The following is a 27,499-nucleotide window of genomic DNA, read 5'->3' as shown; positions in this document are numbered from 1 at the left end:
GTGGAAAGTGTGAACATGAGAGTCAAAAAAGTTGTTTTCATACTTTCAACATGTGGTATGAATAGGATGACTTGTTTCTCTAATTTCTGATATTCTAAATTTCCCACAAAAGGGGTTAAATTACTTTTCTTTTGTCAAGATTTGAAATCTCAGAGATGATATTCATGTCTATAGTTCACTAAATTTTCATTAAATGGTTTATTTTAGTCTCCACAGAATCCAGTTCTCTAGTGAAGATTGATTGTTTCAAAATTGTTAAGTAAACCCCTTTTTTTATTGAATATACTAGAGGCCCGATGCACGAAATTCGTGCAAGGGGCTTGGCCCCCACAGCCGCAGCTGCCTTATGCTCCCCCCCCCCCCCCCGGTCATTCAGGAAGGTCGTTCTGCAGCCCAGTCTAATTAGCATATTAGCTCTTTATCATATAGGATTGGGTGACATTAGTTAATAAAATTATATAGGCTTCAGGTGAACAGTTCTATAACACCTCATCTGTATATTGTATTGCGTGTTTACCACCCAAGTCAAGTCTCCTTACACAACATTTATTCCCTCTTTTCCCTCTTCTAACTCCCTCCACCTTCTTTTCTCTCTGGTAATCATCATATTTTCGTCTGTCTATGAAATTCTGTTGTTGTTTTGTGTTGTTTTTTTTTCTTAAACCCTTTTTAAAATAAATTGATACCAGCTTTACTTAACTCTGTCTCTGGAGTGCATATTTATTTATGTTTTTGAAGTATTCTAGGAGATTAAAATAATTGCATAGATTGATAATGAATATCCTTAAAGTAAATATATACTTACCTAATGGGTAATATAAAAATTAAAGTGATATAAGTATAATTTCACCCATTATACCTATACTGTATTCTTAATATTCATACCCTAAATACACACATATGTGTGTATGTATATATGTACATGTATACATATCCTAAAGTTATGTAAAAATATATATGCATATATGCTATCTAGTGATCACTGAAGAAAAGGTGGAAAAGCATATGAAATATAAGTAAAATTCCTGTTAGTTGTTGGAAACAATCTTATAACTTAAACACTATAGGTGAATGAAAAACTAGAAAGTTTAGAAAACTAAGAATTTTCATTAGATAATAAAAAACTTCTTTCATTTATTAAGCATCCTCTTTTATACCAGATCTCATTCTATTATTGTTTTTTTGAACCAATTTGATTGGTATTATCTATAGTAATAATAAAAGCATAATATGCTAATTAGACCAGATATCCTTCCAGACCTCCTTCCAGATGATTTTCCCCGGAGGAAGCCGGGGCTGCGAGGGAAGCTTGGGTCCTGGGTGCCTGCAGGCAGCCTGAAGGAAGCCTGGGTCCTGGGTGGCAGAGGGAAGCTGGTGCCGGCCACCAGGGGCAAGGAAGGCTGACTTTTGCCTGAATTTCATGCATCGGGCCTCTAGGATTTGATAAGGGATAAGGGATATACTTCTTATTCCAGTAGTCAGATAGAGGTTATATCAAATACATTCTGAAATGTGCTTCTGTGTTCTAAAGGCTGACTTTTGAAGATGTGATTTGTGCTATATGGTGAATAAAAATGAATTTGTCCTGCAAGACAGTACATGAGTCTATGGTAGCTGTAGGTCTCCCGCATTTACCAGTTGGCATTGTGGAGAGTTTTGTGAAAGTGACTTAGTTAGGAGGAGGTGTTATGACATCTTTGGTAGAAGTGGAGGTGGAGTCACTTTCCTTGATGGGATTAAGGTTCTCCTAATCTTGGGCCTGTGTGATCAGAAGGTAGGCCTTGCACAATACAGCATTGCACTGTGTAGTGCATTAGCTTAGCCACTCAACACTTTTGTAAGTATATGTTTTTTTTCTCATTTCATAATAGAGTGATAGTTATAAGTTGGTTTCCATGCATCTTGCCTGTAGATAGTTATGATAATTTGGTGATAACAGTGCTGTACAGACCTTGGAAAATAATAAAAGTTTCTAGAACATACTGTAGTGTATAATATTCTAATAACATGCTCTGGGTATAAGCTGTGTATTTTTGACATAGCTAAACACACCAAAGGAAATGTTTTTGGTTCTCAAACCAGAAAAAAAAAAAAAAAGCTAGGAGTTTTAAAAAAAGACCTTCTATACTATCTAGTTCATTCCTTTATTTTGCCAAAGAGGAACCTGAAGCCTAGAGCCATTTTATATTGCACACCTATTGCCTTAAAATGATCAGTTCATCAATCAGGATGAAACTCTGTTCATCTATTTGTGTTTGTTAAAGCACAAGTGCTTCAATCTGTTTTTACTGATGTCAAAATGTTAAATAATGAATTATTCTGGAATGTCTAAAAGATTTTTTTTAATTGAGAGGATTTTTTTCAGACTGCATTTAGAACTTATTTTGTTATAAAATAAATATTCAGTAAGTATAAATGCTCAAATATATATATATTTGGAGTTTCTTTAACACTCATATTCAAGAACTGTACTTTAAATTCTCTGATATCCTAAAAGGATTAACATTTGGTATATTCTAAAGGAAACTCATTTTATCATTTTCACAGACATGACCACCAAAAGGTAAATTTGTATATCTAAACAGATGAGCTCTTTAAAATGCCTTATGTTGATGATCACCCATTTAAATATTTTATTTTAAAATCTTGCCTGAAGTTATGATAATGCTTTATAAGAATTACATGAATCCTGTCCAAATTTTATTATCATACTACTTAAATGTTTCCCTTAGCCTTACTGGTAGATAAATCCATATCTAGAATGCCTTGGTATTTGCAAATGTAGCAAGGATGCAGTATAGATAAAAACGGAAAGAAGTTAACCCATAGCAAAATCCTTCAAAGATGTCTTGATGAATGATGTCATGGCCTTTGGTAAATATGTTTAGGCAATGACATTCAGCTATTCAAAGTTCATACAGGAGGAGCAGCCAGTAGGGTGCCTTTCAGTAGTGGTTATTGTGGGTTTCCTATGCCTGGAAGAGTTTGGGGGCTGGGTAGATGAGAGCATATTCACAACCTTCCTTCTTAATCTTAAATTTGATGCCCTTTAAGTAAACCTTGATATATACATTCCCATTTTAATATTCTTAGATATTCTAAATTCAGTGATTGGGATGCATTGGAGGAGGTCTTACCTTTTTGCTATACCCACCTACCTCTACTGGTACACTCTCTTTATTCTTATTGTGTGTGTTTAAAGTAGAAGGGAAAGTGACAAAATAATTCATGAGAGAAAAATTTTGCTTAGTCTGAGCAGAATGTTAATTTCATTATAAAATTTGCTCCCTCAACTTTCTTTCAGTATTACAGTGGGTTCCGTTGTTGGCATATGTAATAAAGGTATACAGGGGTGGGCTAAAGTTGGTTAATAATAATAAATAATACAGTAATAAATAATAAAACATAAGAATAAACTCTGTTTTGTGTACTCACAACTATAAACCTACTTTTGCCCACCCTGTACTCTCAGTCATCCCTATGAACTGATATTTAATTATTACTTATTTAATAGTGAGTATGCAATTAATATGCAGTTAATAAGCAGTCAGATGCCACAGAGCATCACACCAGGCAGGCCTAGATGTTAATGAGATTTTTTTGTAAAACTAATTACAAGATAGTTATGAAGACAACTAAAATTTGTCCTTAGAGTAGAGAAGAACATGAATACTATACCAGATCTCTTGGCATTATTTAATTAATAGTACAATGATATGAGGTGCTGTTTCTATAAAAATGCATACCTAGCTCTGACCGGTTTGGCTCAGTGGATAGAGCATCGGCCTGCGGACTCAAGGGTCCCAGGTTCGATTCCAGTCAAGGGCATGTACCTTCGTTGTGCGCAGATACCCAGTAGGGAGTGTGCAGGAGGCAGCTGATCGATGTTTCTAACTCTCTATCCCTCTCCCTTCTTCTCTGTAAAAAAAAAAAAATCAATAAAATATCTTTTAAAAAATGCATACCTACACACAAGTAGTAATAAACTGAGACTAGGTCTACTTTTCAATGAGTGATCAGTTTTGGAAAAAATGCTGAGCAAAAAAAAAAAATGCTTTTTATATATTAACTCAATAATCCCTACAAGAATTTCTAAGTTGAACTTGATACTATTATTGTGCCTTTTTTATAGGATATAAAATACTGACACAGAAATTAAGTATTCATTATTTTCACAGTCTATTGATGAATCTGTCTTCTACTACATGAAAGGAGAAACTATATATATATATATATATACACACACACATTTGCTTATATTGTTCTAGGCAAGTTAGATTCAAGACACATACTCCCTCCCACAGGGAAGAATGACCAAGAAGGCTGGGGTATGCCATGATCCACACAATGTTTCACTGTATGAGGGCCTCTGAGGTCCACTCTTACAGGGCAGAATCTTCCATGGGTTGCATATGTGGTTGAAATAATAGCAATTATTTAAAAACAAACAAAAACCACTTATTATTGAGAAACTTATTTGTTAAAGACTATTAAACACTTCATATTTATTCTCTTGTTTAATCCTCTCTCATTTTGAAGAAGAAAATATGGAGAGTTTAAATCAGAATTCTCAATGGTAGATTATAAATAGTGACATATTGAGTTGGATAAGCCTTTGTTTTGTCCTGTTTAACTGGATACAGCATTGTGTAATGGTTAAGAATATGAGCTCTGAAGTTTAAATAAAGCAAGATTACTGCCCCAGCTCTATTTCTCTTAGCGGTAATGATTTTTGCCTTGTTTCATTAAGCCCTGTACCTCAGTTTCCCCATCTGTAATCTATAATAACAAAAATGTAACATGCAAATCGACTGAACGACCGAACATCAGAACAACCATCAGATGACCTTACAGACTACCACACTATGACATGCACTGGGGCCAGGCCAGCCAAGGCAGGTGTGATGTGATTGGTCAGGGGGGGGCCGCCATTGCCCCACGATCGCCCTGCAGAGGGAGGCCCAGGACAACTTCTGTGGGGCGATCTATGGAGGGGGCTCCGCAATCGATCACCCCACAGAGGGAGGCCCAGGCCACCGGGGTGGGGGGGGGGGGCTCTGCGATTGTCCTAAAGAGGGAGGCCCAGGCCACCCTCCGCAGGGCTATCAATCGAGGGGCTCCAGGGAACGGCCGGGGAGGGGGGAGGTGGCGGCAGATGCGGGCAGTGCCAGGCCAAGGCAGGTGCAGGCGGGGGGCAGGGCCAGTGCCGGGGCTGCGAAGCCGGCAGCCGGGGGAAGGAAGGCCTACCCTTGCCGGGATTTCGTGCCTCAGGCCTCTAGTACGTGTATAAAACAGTGGCTATGGAGTGATTGTGCTTGAAATTAAATCAGTCAATAGTTATAAAGTAGCTGTTATATAGCATGCACTACATAATATTTGCTCTATTAGTATGATTATTATTTTGTACAAATATTTTAGCAGGTTTGTTGGGATTTTTATAAAAAATTGGTAAATCTGTGCTTTTTTGTCAATCAGTAATATTGTATGTTCTTCCACATATAGTGTTTATACTATGCAAATCGACCAAACAGCGGAATGACCAGTCGCTATGACACGTACTGACCACCAGGGGGCAGACGCTCAATGAAAGAGCTGCCCCCTGGTGGTCAGTACGCTCCCACAGGGGGAGCGCCCCTTAGCCAGAAGCCCTGAGCTGGGCTCATGGCTGGCAAGTGCAATGGCAGTGACAGGAGCCTCTCCTGCCTCCGTGACAGCATTAAGGATGTCTGATTGCCGGCTTAAGCTGTCAGTCAGATATCCCTTGAGGGCTCCTGGACTGTGAGAGGGTGCAGGCCTGGCTGAGGGACCCCACCCTCCTGAGTGCATGATTTTCATGCACCGGGCCTCTAGTCTATAATAATAAAAGTGTAATATGCTAATTAGACCGGATAGCCGAATGACCTTTCAGACGTCCTTCTGAATGACCTTCTGGACAAAGCTGGGGCTGCGAGGGCTTAGGCAAGCCACCGTGGCTGTGAGAACTGAGCCCCTCGCACTAATTGGGCCTTTAGTATTTTATAAAATATAAAATGGGTGCAATAACATTGTCAATTTTTTATGATTTTTGTGAGGATTAAATGAGTTAATGTGTACAAATGAAGTAACAATATAGTTATTATTTTTAAAACTTATTTTCAATGTAAGTTAAAGCATGGATGAACACTCTGGTTCCAAATAGGAATAAAAACTTATGTTCTATGCATGAGGGGTCTTCTGCTAAACTGAAGGCTAAACCAATAAGCCCTGTAGAATAACTGTCATCTTATTAATGCCATTACTTTTCCCAACAAGCTCAGACTCCAGCTGACACTTGCAGAGCCAGGCCTTTTTAAGATCCACATCTATTTGTTGGCAGGATTTCCCACTCCCGTCAGATTCCATAATTCATAGGGCAGATTTAATTGACAGAGTTTTAGTTCGTATGAACTAGAAACAGCCTGTTTTTCAGGGTTGGTTTATTTTTGAAGCTGGGTGTCTGACAATTCTGTGTACCAGTGAATTTATTTCTTTGCTATACTCCTTACAATCCTTAGGAGTAAGAAAGCAGTCCTCCTGGCCTCACAGTCTTTAACTTCCCGCATGAGGTTGAAAATTTTGTCTACAATACCAGACTTGTTTGTTAAACATAAAAGAGCATAATCCTCCTGGGTCCCCAGGGGTATGTCAGAGAAAGGGAGTGATCATTATAAACCACTTAGCACTGTGTGCTGTGTATCATGTTGCCGTGAGAAAGTGATGTTTGATTGGCTCATAAAATAGGTTTAGTAAATCCTTTAAATACTGACGTGAGCAATTGTGCATGTTGGAAATTAATACTTAAGAGTGACTTATAGGATTACCATGTCTCCAGTACAGTCATCTGGGCATGTGCAGATTTCTGTATTTAAGGATGCGTATGCTTTGTGATTTAATTTTTGTATTAAATCAAGTGGTTTTATGATCTCCCTTTCATTTGATAAGGCCTATAGAATAATTTTATGTCATTTTTTCCTGTCTTCATGTTCTTTATGTTTTGGACTATTTTATGGTATATCAAACCAACCAACATCTGCACTGAATCCCATATTCTGCAATGGCATTCTATCATAAAAATAAGAACTTCAAATGGTGTCTTTTTCCAACCACAGTATATTCTCTCAAACAAGTTAAAAAGAAATATGATGTCAAGTGGCAGTGGCTTTTGTTTTGTTCATTTTTATTTTGAAGTCTTGATAGGAACAATGAGGCTTGTGAATACTTCACAGGTAGATCTTCACTTGGTCCATTTTACATGATTTTGAGTAAGACTTAAGTTAAAAAAAGCTATTTTTGTGACCATATTCTTTAGCAAGAGGATTTACTGTTTTGATTAAGAGGGGAAACTAAACCTTAGCAAATAATAATATTATTAATAATTTTCAATTGCATAGACATCTAAACAATTATTGGGTGTGCTAATAAAAAATAATGGTAGAATAAGTGAGTGATTGTTATATACCGCTTCTGAAAAAAATCTTAAAATGCCTAATTTACTATAAAACAATTAGTAGTATATGTTAAGTTCTACTGTTTTATACACAAAGGACATAGTACTTTTTTAGATGTTCATTTCAGTTAACCTTCAGGGAATGAAAAACTGTAGATTTTAAAAGCACTATGATAAATGTTTGTGCCAAACTTGTATGAGCATGTAAGAATTAATTGCCAGCTGTCTACCTGCAAATGCCGAAATTGCTACAAAGATTAGCATGTGGGGTTTTTTCTAATGGCATCAAATTCAGTCAAAAATCTCCATGAAAATGTAACACTATACGTGTCACTCTCTTATTTGCAGGACTTAATTTTTAATATCAGGATATAAGTTAGATAAGGCAAGCCTTAAGACTTATTTGTTCTTTAATGAATTCTTAACATTTATAATCTAGATATTTCTGTGTATGGTTAAAAATGCCTTTTAAATATACTCCATTAAAATGGTTATGTGAGTTAGTTCTAGGTTTGTTCCAGATGATATTCTTTTCTTTTAGGCGCTTCTCTTAGAAAGATTATAATAGTTATTTTGAAAATGGTGTGAAGATACATTTTGGCAGGATGTGTCTTGCCCAACCATATTGCATATGACTTCATCATTGTCAGGACTTCTTTGTTTTTTCTTCATTGACCAGCTCACCTATGCTGGATAGTGTCCCTTAGTTCTCTGCCACCGCTCACAGGGGCTTTTCTCTTGTTTCCGTGCAGCTTCTTTTCAGGATGTTTTTGTTAAAGGGTCTTTTCTTTCGACCAACACTTGAAATGTTGTTTCCTGGCATTGCTCAAGTATGTGATGATTCTATGTTCCTCCCTTATTGAAACCTCCTGGCTGTGCCTCATATGCTGCAAGGGTGACAAACTCAGCTGCCTATATGAGCAATTAATGTAAATCAATGCAGATCTGGGTGTTTGTTTGTTTTTTAAGCAGCATCAAAAGTATATGGGGATTTTTAAAAATTTTTGTCTGGCTGGCATGGCTCAGTGGCTGAGCATCAACCTATGAACCAGGAGGTCATGGTTCGATTCCCACTCAGGGCACATGCCTGAATTGTGGGCTTGATCCCCAGTGTGGGGCATGCAAGAGACAGCTGATCAATGATTCTCTCTCTCATCATTGATGTTTCTATCTCTCTCTCCTTTTCCCTTCCTCTATCAAATCAATAAAAACATTTAAAACAATAAAAATTAGAAAGAGCATGTCCCATCTACTGCTATTTCCCCTTGGTCCCAGCCTGAGTTGGTATGAAGGAACAGAGGCTCTGCTGTCATTCCTTCATTATCAGTGTTTACTATGTGCCAGGCATGTAGGTGCTAGGGATAAGACAGTAAATTAAACAAAGATAGCTTCTCTCCTGGAGCTGACACCAACGCTGGAGATTTGAGCCCTCATGGTCACACTAGGGTTAATGATACTTACTATTACCAGATTTTCAAATTTAACAAAGATCCAGATTTTTTTTAGTGAAATTCTACTTTTTAAAATGTTAACTTTATTTTAAAGAAACAAACTCCCTGTTGAAAGTGTGTTTACCTGTTAGCAACACTAGCCTACAAAATACTATTTGAATATCTGACTCTGAAATACCTCCTCACCTACACTTATTTTTCCAGCTTGATCTCCATCTACTTCTTTGTTTTCCATCCTCTATTCACAGCTGACCGTGCCTGGCCCCTTCTTTCTTCTATTACATCTTATGTATTGTACTTCTTGCTGGAATGCACTTCCATTCTCCCCACCTCACCCTTTCCACCCCTAGTCAATCAGTACTCACTGACAGCCCAAATGTTTCTTTGTAAGCTGACCCTAATCTCACTGTATAGAATTACTCGTTCTCTGCCAGTATTCCACAGTATTTCCTACATTCTCTCATTAGAGCGCTCACCAAAATGTTTTATAGACCCTGAGCCCAAAGAAGCTATAATTTCATCTTTGTATCCTGAGAATCTAGCATAGTACTTTATACCCAGTCAGTGCTTCCTAAATTCTTGTAGAATGATTGGCCAGGCCTGACATCTGACTCTCTGCAAACCAGCAGTGGTGGTAACCTGCACCAGATAGGCGCACAACGAACAGATACTCTATCGGTAGAGGCTTTGTTTCACAAGTAAACAATCTTGATGTAAAAATTATCATTTGATTTAAAATGGTAGTTATCAACTTCTGTATCAGACATAGCTGCAGTAACTACTTAGGTCTTTGTACCCAACTCTTCTTACCCCTGATCCCACCCTCCCTGTTCCCATCACACACATACATCAAAATTCCAGGAATGGCTATATTGGCTGCTAGTGCATATGTAATTTATAAACCCAGACTTGTCACATGACATAGCAGAAATAACCTCTTCCCTTTGTACTCTAGTTTTCTTATTTTTTGCTTTCAAACTACCACGGTATATTAAAAGGTAGGTGTGGGGTGGGGGGCAGCAATGCAGGATAGACATGAGGAGCAAACTTTATTGAGAGGCAACTGAGTGGCAACAACGTTTGAGGCACTGCACGTGTATTGTCTCATTATTCCTTTTTAAAAAATATTCCAGTGAGTTAGGTAGAATTATCCTCAATTTAAGGATGAAGAAAATGATGCTGAAATAGGTGAAGTTGCATGCCATAAGAGAATTCTGGATACTTATTTTGGACAAAGATTTATAAGTATTATTAATTCATTATATACATTGTCCTTTTTCAACAGTTTTCTTCTTCTGTAAATTCAATACTGCACAAAATATATTACTATTACTTGTATGGTAGCTACTGAATTTAGTCTTTTTAAACAAATTACAAAATAGGTTTTCAAACATGTCAGACTTCCCTTTTAACAGAAGTTTTGTAATGTCCTGTTTAGTATTTTGAAGTGCAGTTCTTATAAGCAACTACCTATTTATCCTCTGTTGGACCACTTACAGAAGGCAACCAATTAATGTCTCTCTTTCATGTCAATGTTTCTCTCATTCTCTCTCCCTTTCTTTCTCTCTCTAAAATCAATTTAAAAAATCCTCTGGTGAGAAAATATCTAGCTATATCTATCTATATATCTAGATCTGTATATCTATATAAATATGGATATAGATATAGATACATATGAATATGGATAAGTCTAATTATTTTAATTGTGATGCAAATAGTTATAAGCAGTGTACCTGTTACTGATATGTTTTTCCAAAATAGTAAGTAACTATTGGTAAAGTTCCAAAGTGTTGAAACTTTCTTCTACTTATTTGATAGTTGAATTTCTGGAAACTTGGCTTAAACTAAAACTGGAAAACATATTTATGTTTATATCTAAGATAATATTAGATTCTCTACTCAGATGAACAATAGCAGAAATGTCATCTAATGAATATCCAGTGAACTCCTTGAAAAGCATGGAGGATGTGGGGCAAATACTCATTTTCAGGACTTCCCACTGGTGAGCATCCGTGGACCTTGCCCACTACATTTCACATGCTCTCCTCACCCCCAATTATTGAAACAACCAAAAATGCCTTTAAAAATTTCTTAAACATTCTCTAAAAGGGCAATACTGCTCTCAATGATCACCACTGCTCCAAACCTTCCAAACCAAAGTTAGCATGTGTTTTATTAAAAAATTGATCATTTCTTATGTTTAAGACTCTGTGTGTAATGCATTATAAAATAAAAGTATGTCAGTACTGATTCCTTTCTTCAAGGATTTAACAGCATAAGAAAGAAGATGGATTACTTGCGTAATATATATATATTATTGAAAATATTTTTTATCAAAAATAGGAAGATGAAGGTGAGCTGAGAACACATAGAGAGGTCTCACAAAGACAGTACTGCACAAAATGAGATTTGAAAGATGTTGCTATAACAGCGATTTTCAGCTGGTGTGCCACAAGAATTTTTAAAACATGCAGTACCTGACTATTTAGTCAGGGACACTGACCTCTTTTCCCTTAGACTGTCAAATAAAAAAATGACAACAGCCAACATGACGATAGCTATCTGGTGCGAATGAATCAAGATTATACCTTTTTTTTTTTGTCAGATTGGAAAATTAAATATTTTTGGTGTGCTCCAGAATTTTAGTCATCAGTTTGTGTATGCCGTGAGATGAAAAGGGTTGAACATCGCTGGTCTATAATGAAGGTCCCATCACGTTGCATCACAGATGAGTAAAGGGAGCCAAGGAGCCTAACTAGCATGAATGAGTTACTGTCAGAAAGGAATGGGCAGTAGCAGCAGGAACTAAGATTGGAGTAAGGCTGTCAGGTCCAAATGGAAATTAAATTGAATAATTCATGAATTGAATGTCAGAGATGGTTGCTTCATACAAAATATTTAAGGTTTGGGATGGCTATTTAGTGAATTTGGAGTTCACTAATAGTAAAATGAGAGGGCTTAGGATAAGGGACTCATGTTTCTTTAGTTTGGAATGCATTTTCAGTGTGTCTCCTTTTTTGGGGAATATTTGATTGTATTTACCCAGTTAAACCTGGGACGAGCTCATAGCTGTGGTCCGTAGGTTTACTGCACCCCAGACATGAATTGCCAAAATGACAGGTCATGATGTTGTGTCTCTTCTGTCTTTCTCTTTGCAGGTATGATTTTGTAGAAGTTGAGGACCCCAGTGACGGGACTATATTAGGGCGCTGGTGTGGTTCTGGGACTGTGCCAGGAAAACAGATTTCTAAAGGAAATCAGATCAGGATAAGATTTGTATCTGATGAATATTTTCCTTCTGAACCGGGGTTCTGCATCCACTACAACATTGTCATGCCAGTAAGTACCACTTAGAGGTTTGCTTATTTCATTAGCTCAGTTATTTGTTTGTGTTCTTTTTCCTTTTAAACTGGAGAATCGGGGAAAACAAAAACTTTTCTCTGGCTTAATTTTTATTTTAATAAATGTCACTCTAGTTATCACAACTTGAATTTCATCACAGTAGATCATTAGCCATGTTAAATACGTTTTCAATAAATGAAATAAAATGTATTTTGTACAGCACTTAGACAATTGTAACAAACCCATTACCACGTAATTCACTGTTTGGTATTTCAGTGGGGATGAGAAATTAGTAGGATAGATAGAATTTTCTCTTGAACAAAATAAGAAATTTAGTGTATTTATTATCCTTATCACTTAAGAATCACCATCAAAATTTGGATTATAGAAATTCTCCCTGAATTAATTTTAAATATGGTCATATTAAATAATAAAATATAATTTTAGTTTTCTAGCATTTTTGTGACCCATTATTATATGACTAGAGGCCTGATGCACGAAATTTGTGCAAGAGTAGGCCTTCCTTCCCCCAGCTGCCAGCATTGGCTTCCCTCTAGGACTTGGGACTCAGGCTTCCCTCTGGCAGGCCAGAAGGTTGTCCAGAAGGACGTCTGGTCTAATTAGCATATTACACTTTTATTATATTACTAGAGGCCGGTGCATGGATTCATGCACTGATGGGATCCCTCAGCCTGGCCTGCGCCCTCTCGCAATCCAGGACCCCTCGGGGAATATTGGACTGCTGGTTTCAGCCTGATCCTCACACTGGCATTCCAACATCCCCCAAGGGATGTAGTAGTTTGTGAAGTGGCAGGCAGCCAGGGAGGAGCCTGAGCCTGGGCCAGGTACCACACCGCTCCTCCGTTCATCCCGGCCCCATTGTGCCTGCCGCCACCACTGGCTGCTACCACAGCTGAGCTCTCCAGCCAGTGAGTCTGGCTTCTGGCGCCCATTAGTCAGCTGAGCGGCGCTCCTGCTGTGGGAGCGCACTGACCACCAGGGGGCAGCTCCTGCGTTGAGTGTCTGCCCCCTGGTGGTCAGTGTGCATTATAGCGACTGGTCAAACGGTTGACTGGTCGAACAGTCGACCAGTTGCTTAGGGTTTTATATATATAGATAGATAACCGTTTGCATTTTGCTAAATGCTACTCTTACCTTAAAGATGTGAAATTTCTGATGGCTCTAATTTTTAAATTCATATATATTTTTTGAAATGAATACATTGCAAAGTTAGAAAGCCATTATCTGACACTATCTGACATTAATGTCATTTTAATAAAATTATTTCTGAAATTACCTAAAAGTCCATCTCTTATGTGATATTTTACTATTTTTCTCCCATTAAGGCAGTGGTTCTCAACCTTGGCACATTAGAATCACCTGGGAATCTTTTTAAAATCCTGATTTCTGGGCCTCATCCTCCAGGCCCAGAAATCAGGATTTTAAAAAGATTCCCAGGTGATTCTAATATGCATCCAAGGTTGAGAACCACTGCATTAAGGGGTCATATCCTTTTCTGCACCCACCAAAATTTATTTTTTAGTTGTATTATTTACAAATATGTATATAACGTACTTTTATCATTTTATCTCTTAATAAGATAAACAATAAATATTACTTTAAAAAAATCAATGTCTTAGTAAAATAGATTTTAAAAAAGTATTTAGCTCAATTTTTCTACTTATCTTAATATTTATTCTGATTAAAAAATATTTATGGCTTTTGTGCCACGTCCCTACCAAAATAGATTTTCAAATTCTCATTGTAATTTAAGAAATCTATTTTTTCTGATTATAATTACTGTATTTTTATTTGTATCATGATTGCTTTCACCCTTATTTCATGTATATTTCAAACATTTGTATCTGCTTATTGCACTGAAACAGAAATATTGAAAATCCTTTGATATTTTTATCCCATTCTCGTAATAGTAAACCAGAAGTACTTATACAAATATGATGATGTCATCTAGTATAATTTTTAAATATGATCAATTACAGTGTGGTGAATGCTAAGGTGGAGGTGTTGGGGGGAGGTGGTGGGTGGAGGTGGAAGAGGGCATAGAGGACATAAATGTTGATGGAAAAAATAAAACAAGTAAACATAAAATCCTATGTAATTGATATCTTTAATGATTTTAGCTATTTAGTAAGTATATTGGGAACACAACATGGTGTTGGCTACATGAATTAGCATGTAGACTCTTGAATATAAACACTATGCATACAGCCAGGTAGCAGTTCATGAGAATTCATGAGTCTAATCAGAAAATGTGGAATTAATGCTTGACTTTATATATTATATTCACATTGTAATGTTAGTAGAAATTTTCCTTTTTGGTTGCCCAAACTCAGGCCTGTGGAATATTATTTAAACAACATATTAAGAAATTTAAGTATTATTTAAGATACAGCCAAGAAAGCAACAATAAAATCCAAACTGAAGTTTGAAAATGGTAATTTATTCATGTACTAATAGTAGAATCATTTATTGTGTACAATTGAAGTTAAGGGAGATATCTCTAAAATATATGCTCTAAATTATATTGTGAATCTTGATCAATGTCATTACACAGATTATCCTATATAATAAAAGGCTAATATGCAAATTGGCTGAACTAAGGAACAACTGGTCGCTATGGTGCAAACTGACCACCAGGGGGCAGATGCTCAATGAAGGAGCTGACCCCTGGTGGTCAGTATGCTCCCACAGGGGGAGCACCACTCAGCCAGAAGCTGGGTTCACAACTGGTGAGCTCAGTGGCGGTGGTGGGAGCCTCTCCTGCCTCTGTGGCAATGCTAAGGATGTCTGACTGACGTCTTAGGCCCGTTCCCCAGAGGAAGCAGGCCTAAGCCATCAGTTGGACATCCCCCGAGGGCTCCCAGACTGCTAAAGGGTGCAGGCTGGAATGAGGGACCCATCCTGAGTGCATAAATTTCATGCACCAGGTCTCTATTTTAAAGATAAAAACCCAGCCATTTTATACAGCCTAGATGAGTTCTAGGCACAATGGAGGTTCTGAATCAGTGCTGGAATGCTAAGTTGATCATACAACTCACCCCAGCTTCACTAACAGAGACACTGTTTTTATCTGTAAGTGAATATCAGATTTATGAGCCTTGAGATGAGATAAAGAACCATAAGGGTCTATGGTAAGTAACACCCATCCTCGAGTAAGAAGGGCCCTGCCACTTGGTATTGACCTGTTACCAGAGATTTGCTGTGACTAACACTAGAAACGGCCTGAATTTGAGAGACTTTAGGTGAAACATGTAGCACTGATTATGTAATTAAAATTAAATTCAGTACATATGTAAGTAGTTATTGAAATAGCTTGATAAATTACAAATATGGAGTTTGGTGGGATGAGAATTGACATTCTCTTGGTATCTATGGAAACATGTTTGGCATGGCAACTAAGTTGACCTGTGATGGGCTGCAGAAAATGGAGTTATGTGGAGAAATAGCTTTAGGGACCTTATATAAATGTGCCTTATGTGTAGAAAAACAGAGAACATGATGGTAGGGTCCTACGTTGCCTAATAGGTGTAACTTGGTTTTTTTAATTTTCCATATTGCTTTCTGGATATTGACATATGAATTTTACAATTTCACAAGCTTTCATTCTTTTGGGTTTAAATTGATTTTGACAATTTATTGGCCAATTCCTCACCTATCCTTTGTCTTGGTTCCCTGTATCCCTCCCTCGTCCCACACAGCTGCAGTCATTCTAGAGTCATTAACTGCCCACAGAAAGAGCAAGATTTGATGAGCAACAATTTGAAAAGTTATTTTGCTCGTAAGCCTTGCACAGTGTTTTGAGTTATCATTGTGTATTGCTAAATGATGCTCCTCCCTCCATCCACTCCCCCCAACATTATTACTAGCAGGGCAGCAATCCATCAGTCTTATCTGTGTATCAATGGATGAAAGCCTAAGGGAAGAAAGTTTGCCTTTTGGAGAAGAGACTTAAAAGTTCTTGTGTCATTTGCTCAGGGGCAAGTGCCCCTTCAAGCCATCATCTCTGATATTTTTTTTATGTGCCAACGATGAGCTTCACACTTAGCACACCCAAATCCCCAGAGGCAATGGTCTCAATGCAAACCCACCACTAGGACCTTAGGAGCCACTGGCCACAGTGCTTTCTTACCTTGCTCATGATAAAAATGATATTAACTGCACGTCTTTATTGGGCTATTAGCTTCCTACTTTTAGGTTTGTTATGAAATGCCTAGTACAATGCCAGACACATTGCCGCGGCTCACTAATGTCTCATAGACACTCAGCTGTTTCCCCTTAGAGCTGTCTAAAACAAGTGGCGCTGCACTAACTTCTCATTTCCTGTTACCTTTGTAGCTGTTGCACAATAGTGATGATGCATAAACTAGAAAACTGAAGAATCACATGTTCTCTTGGTCCTGATATATTAGGCTCTATTAGCAAGAACACAATCTTGCTCTACTTAAAGAACTGAACTGTTTTTGTTTTATTTTGTTTTGATGAGGAGTGAAACATTCAGATATTAGGCTACTTAAAAAAATTAAATGCATACTTATGACATTATAACTATTAATGTGTATAATCATCTTTACCTGCGGTTATAATTAATTTAATAAATATTTTGCATCTATTTTTATACACAGAAAAATGTTTGTGTTCAGTCACTTTTTTTCTGGGATAATTATGGAGAAAGTTGATTTTAATATTTCATATATTTTATAAGTGAGGAGGATAACTCTTCAGCTTTCTTTGGAAGCATATATGGATATTTGATACGAGTCAACCTTGAAGGCTCCGTGGTTCTAATTACCGTACATTAGTTAAAATTCTCAGAAACAGTTATTGCCACTAAAAATTATGTTCACCTTCATAAAAATGATTTACTAACTTTTCCTCCCCTCAACGAATGAATGAGAGAGAGCATATAGTTAAATATAGGATTATTTATTATTTTGAATAAAGTGATGCCAATTTAATATTGAAAGATTGTTTACATATTTTACATATAGTATACTTTCCTCTGTAATGTTATTATTTCACTATCATTTCCTTGATTCCCAGATACCTTAGAATAAGATATAAAAAATGTTTCCTTCAATTTTAGTATTTTAGGTTGATATTATAGGCTAAGTTTGATTTTAGAAAAAACTTTAGCATAGAATGTTTACGTGAAATTATAGCTAGTTTTTGGTAGCTTAAAAATAGTGCTAGAATTACTACATAAATTAAAAATTTTAGCATTTAATGCTATTTTCAATTATTATTTATTCTATTTTATATATATATATATATATATATATATATATATAAATATATTGCACAGTCATGCCCCATTAATAAATACTGAAAAATAAATCCATGTAATTGATGTCAAATGATAAATATTAAGCTTTTATGATTGTGCATAAGGAGTTAATAATGTCTTTGATTTTTTTTTTTCTTCATGCTAAAAGAGAAAAAAAGAAAGGCCTGGTAGATTAGCAGTGAGAGATTGTTTGGGAAGAAATGAAGCAAAACTGAAATAAAACAGTGCAAGATTGTTTCTGTTTGGAGGCCACACACATTGAGAGCCCAGCAGATCTCTTAGAAAGAAAAGAAAATTTCTTGTTTAATTTTGGAGTAATTTATAATAGGTTGTGTATGTTTTACTCTGTGTACTGTAGCATAAGCACCATTATTTAAGAATGTTAAGAAACCTGAAATGGCTGAAAAAATAATATTTTTATTCTAGAATCAAAACACCTTATTAAAAGTCTTATTTAAAAAAATTCTCAGCCTTGATATACAAAATATTGCATATTTTTTGTCAATTACTTCAAAAATGATGCCTATTTTTGAAATAAAATGTACATATCTAATTCTGAATATTTTAGTAGTTTTATTATTTGTATATAGAACTATTCTTCTTGAGTACAATACTACTTATAATTATAGATTTTTTTTAATGGTTATATGATTTGAAGATTTTCTCTTTCTCCCTCCTATCTGGTTAACATTTTGAAGGATGATGATTAAACTACCACTGATTTCTTTTAAAATGGTTTTATTGAATATTATCTTTTAAAGAGTTTTATTCTAAGGTCTTTGATCAGAAGTAATAACACAATATTTTTAACAATTTATTTACTATTACTTTCCATTTAGTGAATGCATCAGTTAAGATTAAGGACAACAGATGTTATAGCTACCAAACCAACTGACTCCATATATTTCTGTCTTTTCTTTATTGCCTGAAAAGGGTTGTGTAGGGTGATGAATGAACTGAAGACTAACTCACAACAATCCAGTGAAACTCATCTTGTTCTATTATTTTTATAATTTTACTTTCTTTTTAATATGTATAAACAGTGACACTTGTTTGGGTATTGCATAATTTTAATTATTGTTAGTAAAAGTATTTATATATTTAATCTATAAAGAGATGAAATGATACTAGAGGATATTAAGTATTGTAGCTAGTCTATAACCCCAAATATACATTTTCCTTAGTAGTGATTTTGTAAATGACACGTCCAGAGTGAAGTCAGTGCCCAGGCAGTGTGCACTGCATAAGGGTGTATGGTTTCTGTGGGGGAGGCTTACAAGGACACTTGATGCCTGAGGTGCCATTAAGGAATGCATGACTGATTGCCAAAGTAGTTATTAATTATGCAGGATACAGAGAACAAAGCAGCTCAGTGAATATAGTAGTTGGGGGAAGAAAGGAGGAGGGAGGATATTTTTTCCATCCCTTCTAGTGTTTGCCAGCTTATTTTACTGCTAATATCATGTAAAGAAAAGTCTTAACTGAAGGCCAAATTTGCTTTTATGTTCAGCTTTAAAAAATTCCAACTAATGCTAACACAGGGCATCAAATTTATTAGTTTACTTTCTTAGGGGAAGAAAAAAGTGGCATGTCTGGAGTAAAAATACCAAGAGCAATATTAAAGCACTAATCCTATAGGGGGGAAAAATCAGTGTCAAAATGTACTCACGATTAAAAAAAAATTATAAATCTTCATAACCAATTGCACCTCATTGCTATATTATTACACTAATCTGATTTCAGCAAGTGACAATTTAGCTCTGAACCTTTAAAAATATTTTTTTTACCTTGAAAGAGAATTAAGAGAAAAATTAGTTCTTATGATTTTTTTGTAGTATTATGTGATGGAAAATATTTTAAGTACTGTATGTCTATAGTCTGAAACACTTTTCAAAGTATTAGATTTTTATTAAAATACATAATGTACTTATATATTTATGCAGGAAGTCTTGAGATGACATTATTTTATTTCATCAAAGAAATTATATAATTGCTACAGAGACTAAACTCTTACAGGGGGAAGAGATGTTTAATCTATTTTCCACCTAACTTCTAACCCATGGACATGTTGCTCTCTTTCATGTGAAGCTCATCATCTCTTTTCCATTTATCATGAATCTTTTTGTTTCAGTTAATCCCTAGCTATCTAAGAAAGTCTTTCAGATGGCATGATTTGTTGTTAGAAATAAAAAGGCAGTTGGTATTACCGCTGGAATGGTAAAAGGCAGACAGACCACTTTAAGTTGATATACATGGAGGTTGTAAATAAGAATTTAAAAGAATTGAAAGCTTGACATTTGATTAATTCATATTTTATATCTAGAGCCACAATGATTTAAAACCTTAGAGTTAATATGGCAGCTAAAGCCAATCACGAGAATTGTTTTCCAGGTATAAATTTGTTGCAATTTAAAATGATAAAATAATAATTTTCCTTCAATATTCCCATCCATATTTTTGTTAATTCTTTCAACATTTACTGAAGAATATTTGATGAGCCAGGTTGTTGTGAAAAAAATTCAAGGACATATTTGGTGTTGCCCTAAGCCTTTAAGAACTTACCTTGTTTTGGAGAAAAAAGAATATACAAACATATATAAATACAGTCTCTGAATAAGCATCATATAAGTGGTTTGGAAAGATTTTGAAAAGGAAGCGAGGCAATTGTTAAGAGCAAAAGGAGGTCATAACTCTTAGATTAAAGAAAAAAACAAGCTATCAAACAAACAAAAGCCTTGGGAGTTACCTAGTATAAATTTGATATCAAATACGTTATAAAAATCTCTCAAGAGCTTATTAAAAATGCATATTATCAGATGGCAGAGATTATGATTCTCTTGGTCTGGAGTAGTGCCCAGTTATCTGCATTTCATCAAACGTTCTTGGAGATGTTGATACAGAACGTTCCTACATTGAATTAGAATTTGCTCTAACCTATAAACCGAGCAAGATGCAGAGAGTTTTACTACAAGATGTTGGAGAAATATTTTTCATATTCAAACAAACATGAATATTTTATGGAACAGATTGGAGACTCTGCGTGCGTATTTAACAGCTAACATACCCATGTGTTCTCTATTTTTCAGTATTGCAAAAGAATGGGATTTTCTCATAGAATCAGATGGATAGATATCAAGTTTTAGTACTCGCATTATTGTACCGACTTTTCTAAACTATATATTAAAGCCTATCAGTTTTGTCAACTGTCAGTATCTGTTACCCATGGAACTAGGATAAATGACAATCTGCCTTCTTGTCTACTTCAAAGCCAAGATTGCCTGTTAATCCCCAGATGGCGTGGTTCCAGCACTGAGGCACAGTTCTAGACTGGCTATTCATTCCTTCTTCAGTGTGATAAGACACTGTTACCCAAACAAGACAGTCCCAACCATCAAGAAATATTCCTTAATTCTCCTCATACTCTTTTTTTAACCTGTAATTTTAATTTTGTCAGAGTTGTAATTGCACAGAGTTTAAAGGGCCAGTGTTTCTTAGGCTTACGAAAAATAGCATTGCCCCTATTCCCTTGCCCAAATGATTTTCCTGCTCCTTGGAGGCAAGCACTTCCAAGTCTGTTGACTGATTCTTTCAGACTTGACCTCTATATCTTCAGATAACATGTTTTGCTGCTACTTCTTGATTCTTTGGTTTTAAAATTACCTATGAACTTCACTCACCACACACTCTGGAAGGTGAGGCATTCACTCTCTTTCATCCTCCTTTTTTATCACATCGGTCAACACTAACCATCACCTCAACCCCTGTTAGATCCTAATTATAACAAGACCCAAGTTCATGGTGACCATGCAAGGGGTCATTGTTCACAGCTGACCCATGAAGTATACTAGGACTGCATTTCCTTTCCTGACCTTTTTTTTTTTTTTGGTTTGTTTTCCCTAGTGATGTGTGCATTTTGTTGTTGTTGTTGTTGGCTTTGCTTTACGTTTATACATTTATAAATATTTACCACTGATTCAGTCCCATTCCTCAGATTGTGTGAATCACCTCTCAAAACAGCCAACACATTAGGTTTTCTAATACTTTCATCTTCCAGAAGAAATTTCTGGTGAAACAATCTGGTCAGCTTTGATCTGGACTGATTGCCCTGGGCCTGTGCACAGCTGTCATCCTGGGATTTCCCTCTGCCTTATCCTGAGCGTCTCCTTTGCAGTTTTCTTGCATTCGATCTCTTGTTGGTAGGATTTTTGGTCTTCCTCTCTCTTCATTTACTTTCTTTTTGGGAAGAAAGTGAAATCCTCATAAACTCACTGCGATAAAGGAACATCAGAGATTTAAAAAAAAAATGTGACCTTGCATGACTAAAAATACTTTTATTTAACCCTGAAACGTCAATGAATACTGACCAAGTCCACTAGCCACCTAAAAGCTGACTGATCGTTCTCTGCATATGGACGGGCCTTGCTGACCATAGTCTTTACTGTGTTGTGAGCAGACTGGGTCAGTTCCTTTAAAAACACACCCTGATTGCCTTAATCTCTTTTCTAAGAGTATAGTCCTGGCTGCCAGTTCTCTAAAATGAGATCTGAGTGGGTTAGGGCTGAGAGTCTCAGCATTAAATATAAAACTCCACCTCCTCCATACCCCCATATTCAGAATAATTATCACCACTCTCAACTTACTTGGGTGTCTCAGTCCTTGATCTTCAATTTTATTCTGTTCAGGGAAGAAATCTGTATAGTCTGAAATAAATCAGTCTTTTGTCACAGTGGGAAATAGATTTGGCTGTCTGACCTCTTCATAATTTTCAATTTGTCCCATTGTCAATCCCACCTGCATTGGTGCCTGATGCCATCAGATCCAAGAGCTTTTTGGTTGTTCTTTCATGTAAATCAGGTTGCTTCTTGGCTTTGCCCCCTGCTGAACTTTCAGGTCCACTGATGCAATGACTACATATCCACCTGCTTTTCATTTTCCAAAATGTTATCACGGTTGTCTCCTTTCCAATTTTCTTTGGCCTTAAAGGACTATGCATTTAAAAAAATATATTTTTAGAATCAATCATATTTGGAGAGAACAGAGCTAAAATGACCACCTTTGCGCCCCTCCACCCCCACCCCTTTATTCATATAGCAGTGTCTTTATTAAAGGCTGCGTTTATATTTGCTTTCAAAAGTATGCAGATACTTTGCACAACAATTGAGACATAATACAGTTTCCCCCTCATCCACCAGAGATACTCCGCCAGACCCCAGTGGATACCTGAAACTGCTAGTACCAAGCCCTATATACTACATATTTTCCGATACATACATACCTGTGATACATTTAAATTTTAGGAGTTAGGCACAGTAAGAGTTTAACAACAATCCTATATAATATAAGGCTAATATGCAAATAGACTGGACAGCAGAATGACTAGTTGCTATGATGCACACTGACCACCAGAGGGCACATGCTCAATGCAGGAGCTGCCTCCTAGTGGTCAGTGTGCTCCCACAGGGGGAGTGCTGCTCAGCCAGAAGCCTTGAGCCAGGCTTATACCTGGTGAGTGCAATGGCGGTGGTGGGAATCTCTCCCACCTCCATGGCAGCACTAAGGATGTCTGACTGCTGGTGTAGGCCCGTTCCTCGTGAGCCTAAGCCATCAGTCAGACATCCCCCGAGGGAGGGCTCTGGACTGTGAGAGGGCACAGGCCGGGCTGAGGGATCCTCCCCCGCGCCAGTGCACAAATTTTGTACACCGGGCCTCTAGTAACTAATAATAAAACAGAACAATGATAACAATTATTGTAATAAAAGTTATGTGGATGTGGTCTCTCCCTTTCTATCTCAAAATATTGTGTTGTATGTACAGCATGGATACTGGACAAAAAGATGATTCACATCTCAGGCAGAATGGCAGGAGATTTCATCATGCTACTCAGAACAGTGCACAATTTAAAACTTATGAATTGTTTGTTTCTGGAATTTTCCATTTAATGTTTTCTGGACCATGGTTGATGGCAAGTAACCAAGACCACTATAAGATAAACTGTTGATAAGTGGAAACTACTGTCCATGCCAGGTGCTGTGCTCTGATTGGCATTCAGGAATGACTCTCCATTATCTTCCCATGCCAGATATAATAGGCCCCTAAAAAAGTTGCTTTGTGTGATTATGCTAATGCTATGTTTTCTTTACAAATATTAGATAGGTAGGACTGAATAGTGATTTGCTACTTAACATATCCTAAACTCTGTTTCAGTATCCTATCTAGGTGTATCCATGGACATCAGCCATGATTTATTCATTATGCATGTTAGTTGTAACGAACAACTATTCACGTCACCCATACATTTGAGAAAATGATATCCTCATACATACTCTTTAAATATTCATTTATTGAGTAATGCTACTAGTTTAATTTAATGCTTTGAACATTAAAACTAGAGCTGTCAAAATTTTATCTATCTCTTTAACTAAGATGACATACTCAAACTGTTATTTATTTAAGATTACTTAGAAATCAGATGAATCTGATTTTATCTATAAGCATCCATTTTTATATCTTGTGACAGTCTTAGAAGAAAAGTGAATGGTAAGTGCAATTAGTGTTAGGTATTTCTGAAGAAGCTAATTTTTGAAAGCCAAAGATATTCTAGACATCTTTTAGAAAGGAAGTGCTTAATGATATAAACTTGGAAATAGGTGAGTCAGGCAGAATAGAAGGAACATAAACTAAAAGGTGTGCTAAACTTGATGGGTGCATCTATGTCATTTATGGTATTCCACCATAATGAAATATTATCACCATTTTCCAAGGTAAAACTCAGAGAAGGTCACATACTTAGAAGTGAGGATATTCATTAGTGTCTTCCTAATTCTATTTAATGCCAAGCTGCCTCTGCACTAGTGTGGGACATATGCTATAATAGGAAGATCATTGAGGAAGGGAAGGCAAATATAAGACTTTCTCTCATCATCTGTTTTCCCTTTTAAAACACTAAAATGTTATTTCTGTTTACTGTGATATCATAGATGAGAAACTTTGAGAAGTTGGTGAACTAAATTAGGATTTACCCTTTTTTTGGTAATGGTGATAATAAATATTGAGGGCTCAATTGTACTTTCTCCACACAATTACCTTTAAAATGCAAACAAGAAATAAGCTCCTCCAAAAGTCACTTTCAAAATAAACACAATGTTAAAAAGGTAAGAATTTATATGGAGTCAATATTTCACTAATTATATTTCACTATCAGTCAAATGCCATCACAATTAAAACATTACCGTTACTTGTGAGTATCCTAGCCATCTTTTCAGCTTCAAAAATTTTTCAGATTGTGTCATTAAGGAAACTTGGATAAAATTTATACAAAGAAATAGGAAAATAAAATGGAAAGGAGACTTAATTGGAAGTGTATTAAGCACTTACTTAATGTATCACTCTGCAATACCGAAGGCCCATAGCATGTTTGGTTTGAAATTATGCAGTTTGTGCACAGCTTCTGAAATATAATAGGCGTTTGGTAATATTGAAAGTGAATGGAACCCGGGCTGCGGTGGCTCAGTGGTTGAGCATCAACCTATGAACCAGGAGATTATAGTTCGATTCCTGGTTAGGGAATATGCCGGGTTGCAGGCTCAATCCCTAGTGGGGGACATGCAGGAAGCAGTCAATCAATGATTCTCTCTCATCATTGATGTTTCTATCTCTCTCTCCCTCTCTGAAATCAGTAAAAATATATTTTTTAAAAAATAAAGCGAATGGAAGAAGAAACACAAATCTAAGGTCCGATATACATGGAATGCCATCCCACAGGTGTTTGCAGGGTGACTGCCTGTAGGCCACCAAAGGCCCCCGTGAACTCAGGGAGGAAATTCCTGCACCAGGTTGTCTTCTTGTCATGGCTCCAGGGCAAAGGTCCCGCCTGCCTAGGTGTTTCTACTCTAGCTAAGTAAAGCCAGCTTTTGTTTAAATGTGAATAAAAGCCATTATGGAAATACCTGCCTAGTACCTTTCCTTGCAAATAGTTATTCAGAAGTGGGATTAAAGCTGTCATCGTAGCCTTAAAAGACTATATGAATTATCTTAAGTACTTCCAAGGCAGGTTTGCTTAAGAAAGCCAAGGTTTATATTAAAACTTGTTTTCCCCTTTGGAAGAATAATAGGAAAGCATTGAAGTGGCAATTATCTAAGACTCTAAAATAAAATCTGAGATAGGAAATGGAAATAAGTATGCATAGCTTCCAGTTAGCCTATGGTGTCTAATACCTCCTCTGCAATTCTGCTTTTCAACTTTTACAGCATTGCTAAAGAGGAAATGCTTTTTTCCAGAAGAATAACATTCTGATACGGTAAAATAAATAAAGAAATAAAGGCACTTTCCTGCTGGGTGTAAGTTGATGAAATAGCACCGAATGTAATTAGTTGTTTTAGGTTAAGACATGTGGAAGACAGTGACTTGTTGGAGAAACGGAGAGACGCTGCATGTCAAAACTTGACTTCCAATACCTGAGGGGAAGCGGGTCTTAAATCATGACACATCCTTTGGATGAAATTCTTTAGATGTCATCTCACATAATCTGGCACAAATATTTGCCTTTCTTTTGGGGATTTGGTGAGTGATGCTTTCAGGGATTCTAATTCCATTACTGATAAAAGTAATAATGAAAAGAGCGCCCGTGTCTACCAGCACACAGTGTTTGGTTTTCAAGTCAGCATCCCTTTCAGACTGGGCCTTTGGCAGGGCACTGACTTCTCTCTGAATTTCATGTGTACATGCTGCTTAGTCACCTTATAGAACTCCTCAAAAGTTTAGTGGTTGATGCCTACATGTCAAGAGGGGTACATGTGGCTAAAGTGTGTCATTGTGGCAATACCGACTTGAAAGTGTGCATGCTTAACTGCATACTGAAATCCGTTATCCCAAATCTTGGGGTCATGCTTTTCACTTATCTGCAGGTTATGTTTTCTCTTCCAGTAGAATTCCTAATTGCATAAAAGGGCCTGGCTGTTTCCTCTGGCTCGCCATTGTGTTTATTTGGCATGAATGGCTTGGCATAATTCCATGTCACTGAGCAATTTGAGGATGCTAAATCATTAAAAGGACACTTGGTCTTTGGATAAAATCTTGGGCCTTCTGTTGTGGTCCCCTTTGCATTTGGTTTTCACTTATATTGCAAGATTGGGGCAAAATGCAGTTTACTTTAAGTAAATATTGTTATTTGTCTTGAAGATATATGTAATTTTGTATTTTAACTGTAAGTTGACCAAAAAAATCAGCCTACCTAAATAAATACACGCCATTCCTTGAACACCTACTACTGTATTGAATCCTTGATATATGTTATTTATTCTTTACAATAACTCTATGAGAAATTACCCCCATTTTACCTAGGATGAAGTATGCTCGGGGGGGGGGGGGGAATGCAACTTGCTTAAGGTTCAGAGCAAATAAATAGGAAAAATTATAGTCAAATCATGGATTTCAAGCATAGTATATACTATATCCTAATTAACTTTTGCTCAATGAGAACTTTTTAAACATTTTATTTTGAGATAATGATACATTGACATGCATTTATAAGAAATATCCAGTATTCCCATCACCTAATTATTCCCAGAGGTAACATCTTACATAAATATATAAAGCACAATGTTACAACCTGGAAAGTGACATTGATACAGACTACTAACCTCAAACAGAAATTTTTGAAAAAATAAAAATGCACAACATCATAGGAGGCATTAAATAAAAGTGTTATATGAAAATACTTTTTGGCTTCAGAATTTCAATTTAGGTTAGGAGGGAAATTTTTATTCTGAATTAGGTAACCTCATAATCTTCTTCATCTGATATTTTATAGCTGGTTCAGAACCATTTTTGTAGCTTAGAATAGAACATCTACCATAGATTAAAAATTACAAAATAAAAAAAATAATACCACAAATCTCTTTTCTTAATGTGAGATTCCTAGTGAATGTGTGAAACAT

General features: G+C 36.4%; 1 protein-coding gene across 2 annotated transcripts in view; it reads left to right on the top strand.

The window, feature by feature from the left end:
• Positions 1-27,499, top strand: part of PDGFC (platelet derived growth factor C) — a 186,934-nt gene that overhangs the window by 122,120 nt on the left and 37,315 nt on the right. For both annotated transcript variants that reach the window (XM_059697701.1, XM_059697700.1), the window contains one exon: positions 12,075-12,255. In XM_059697701.1, coding sequence (XP_059553684.1) covers positions 12,075-12,255 — 181 coding nt within the window. The remainder of the gene's footprint in view (positions 1-12,074; positions 12,256-27,499) is intronic.

Source organism: Myotis daubentonii, chromosome 5 (assembly GCF_963259705.1).
Source record: "Myotis daubentonii chromosome 5, mMyoDau2.1, whole genome shotgun sequence".
Classification (NCBI taxonomy): Eukaryota; Metazoa; Chordata; class Mammalia; order Chiroptera; family Vespertilionidae; genus Myotis; species Myotis daubentonii.
This window is presented reverse-complemented; position numbering and strand designations above follow the sequence as displayed.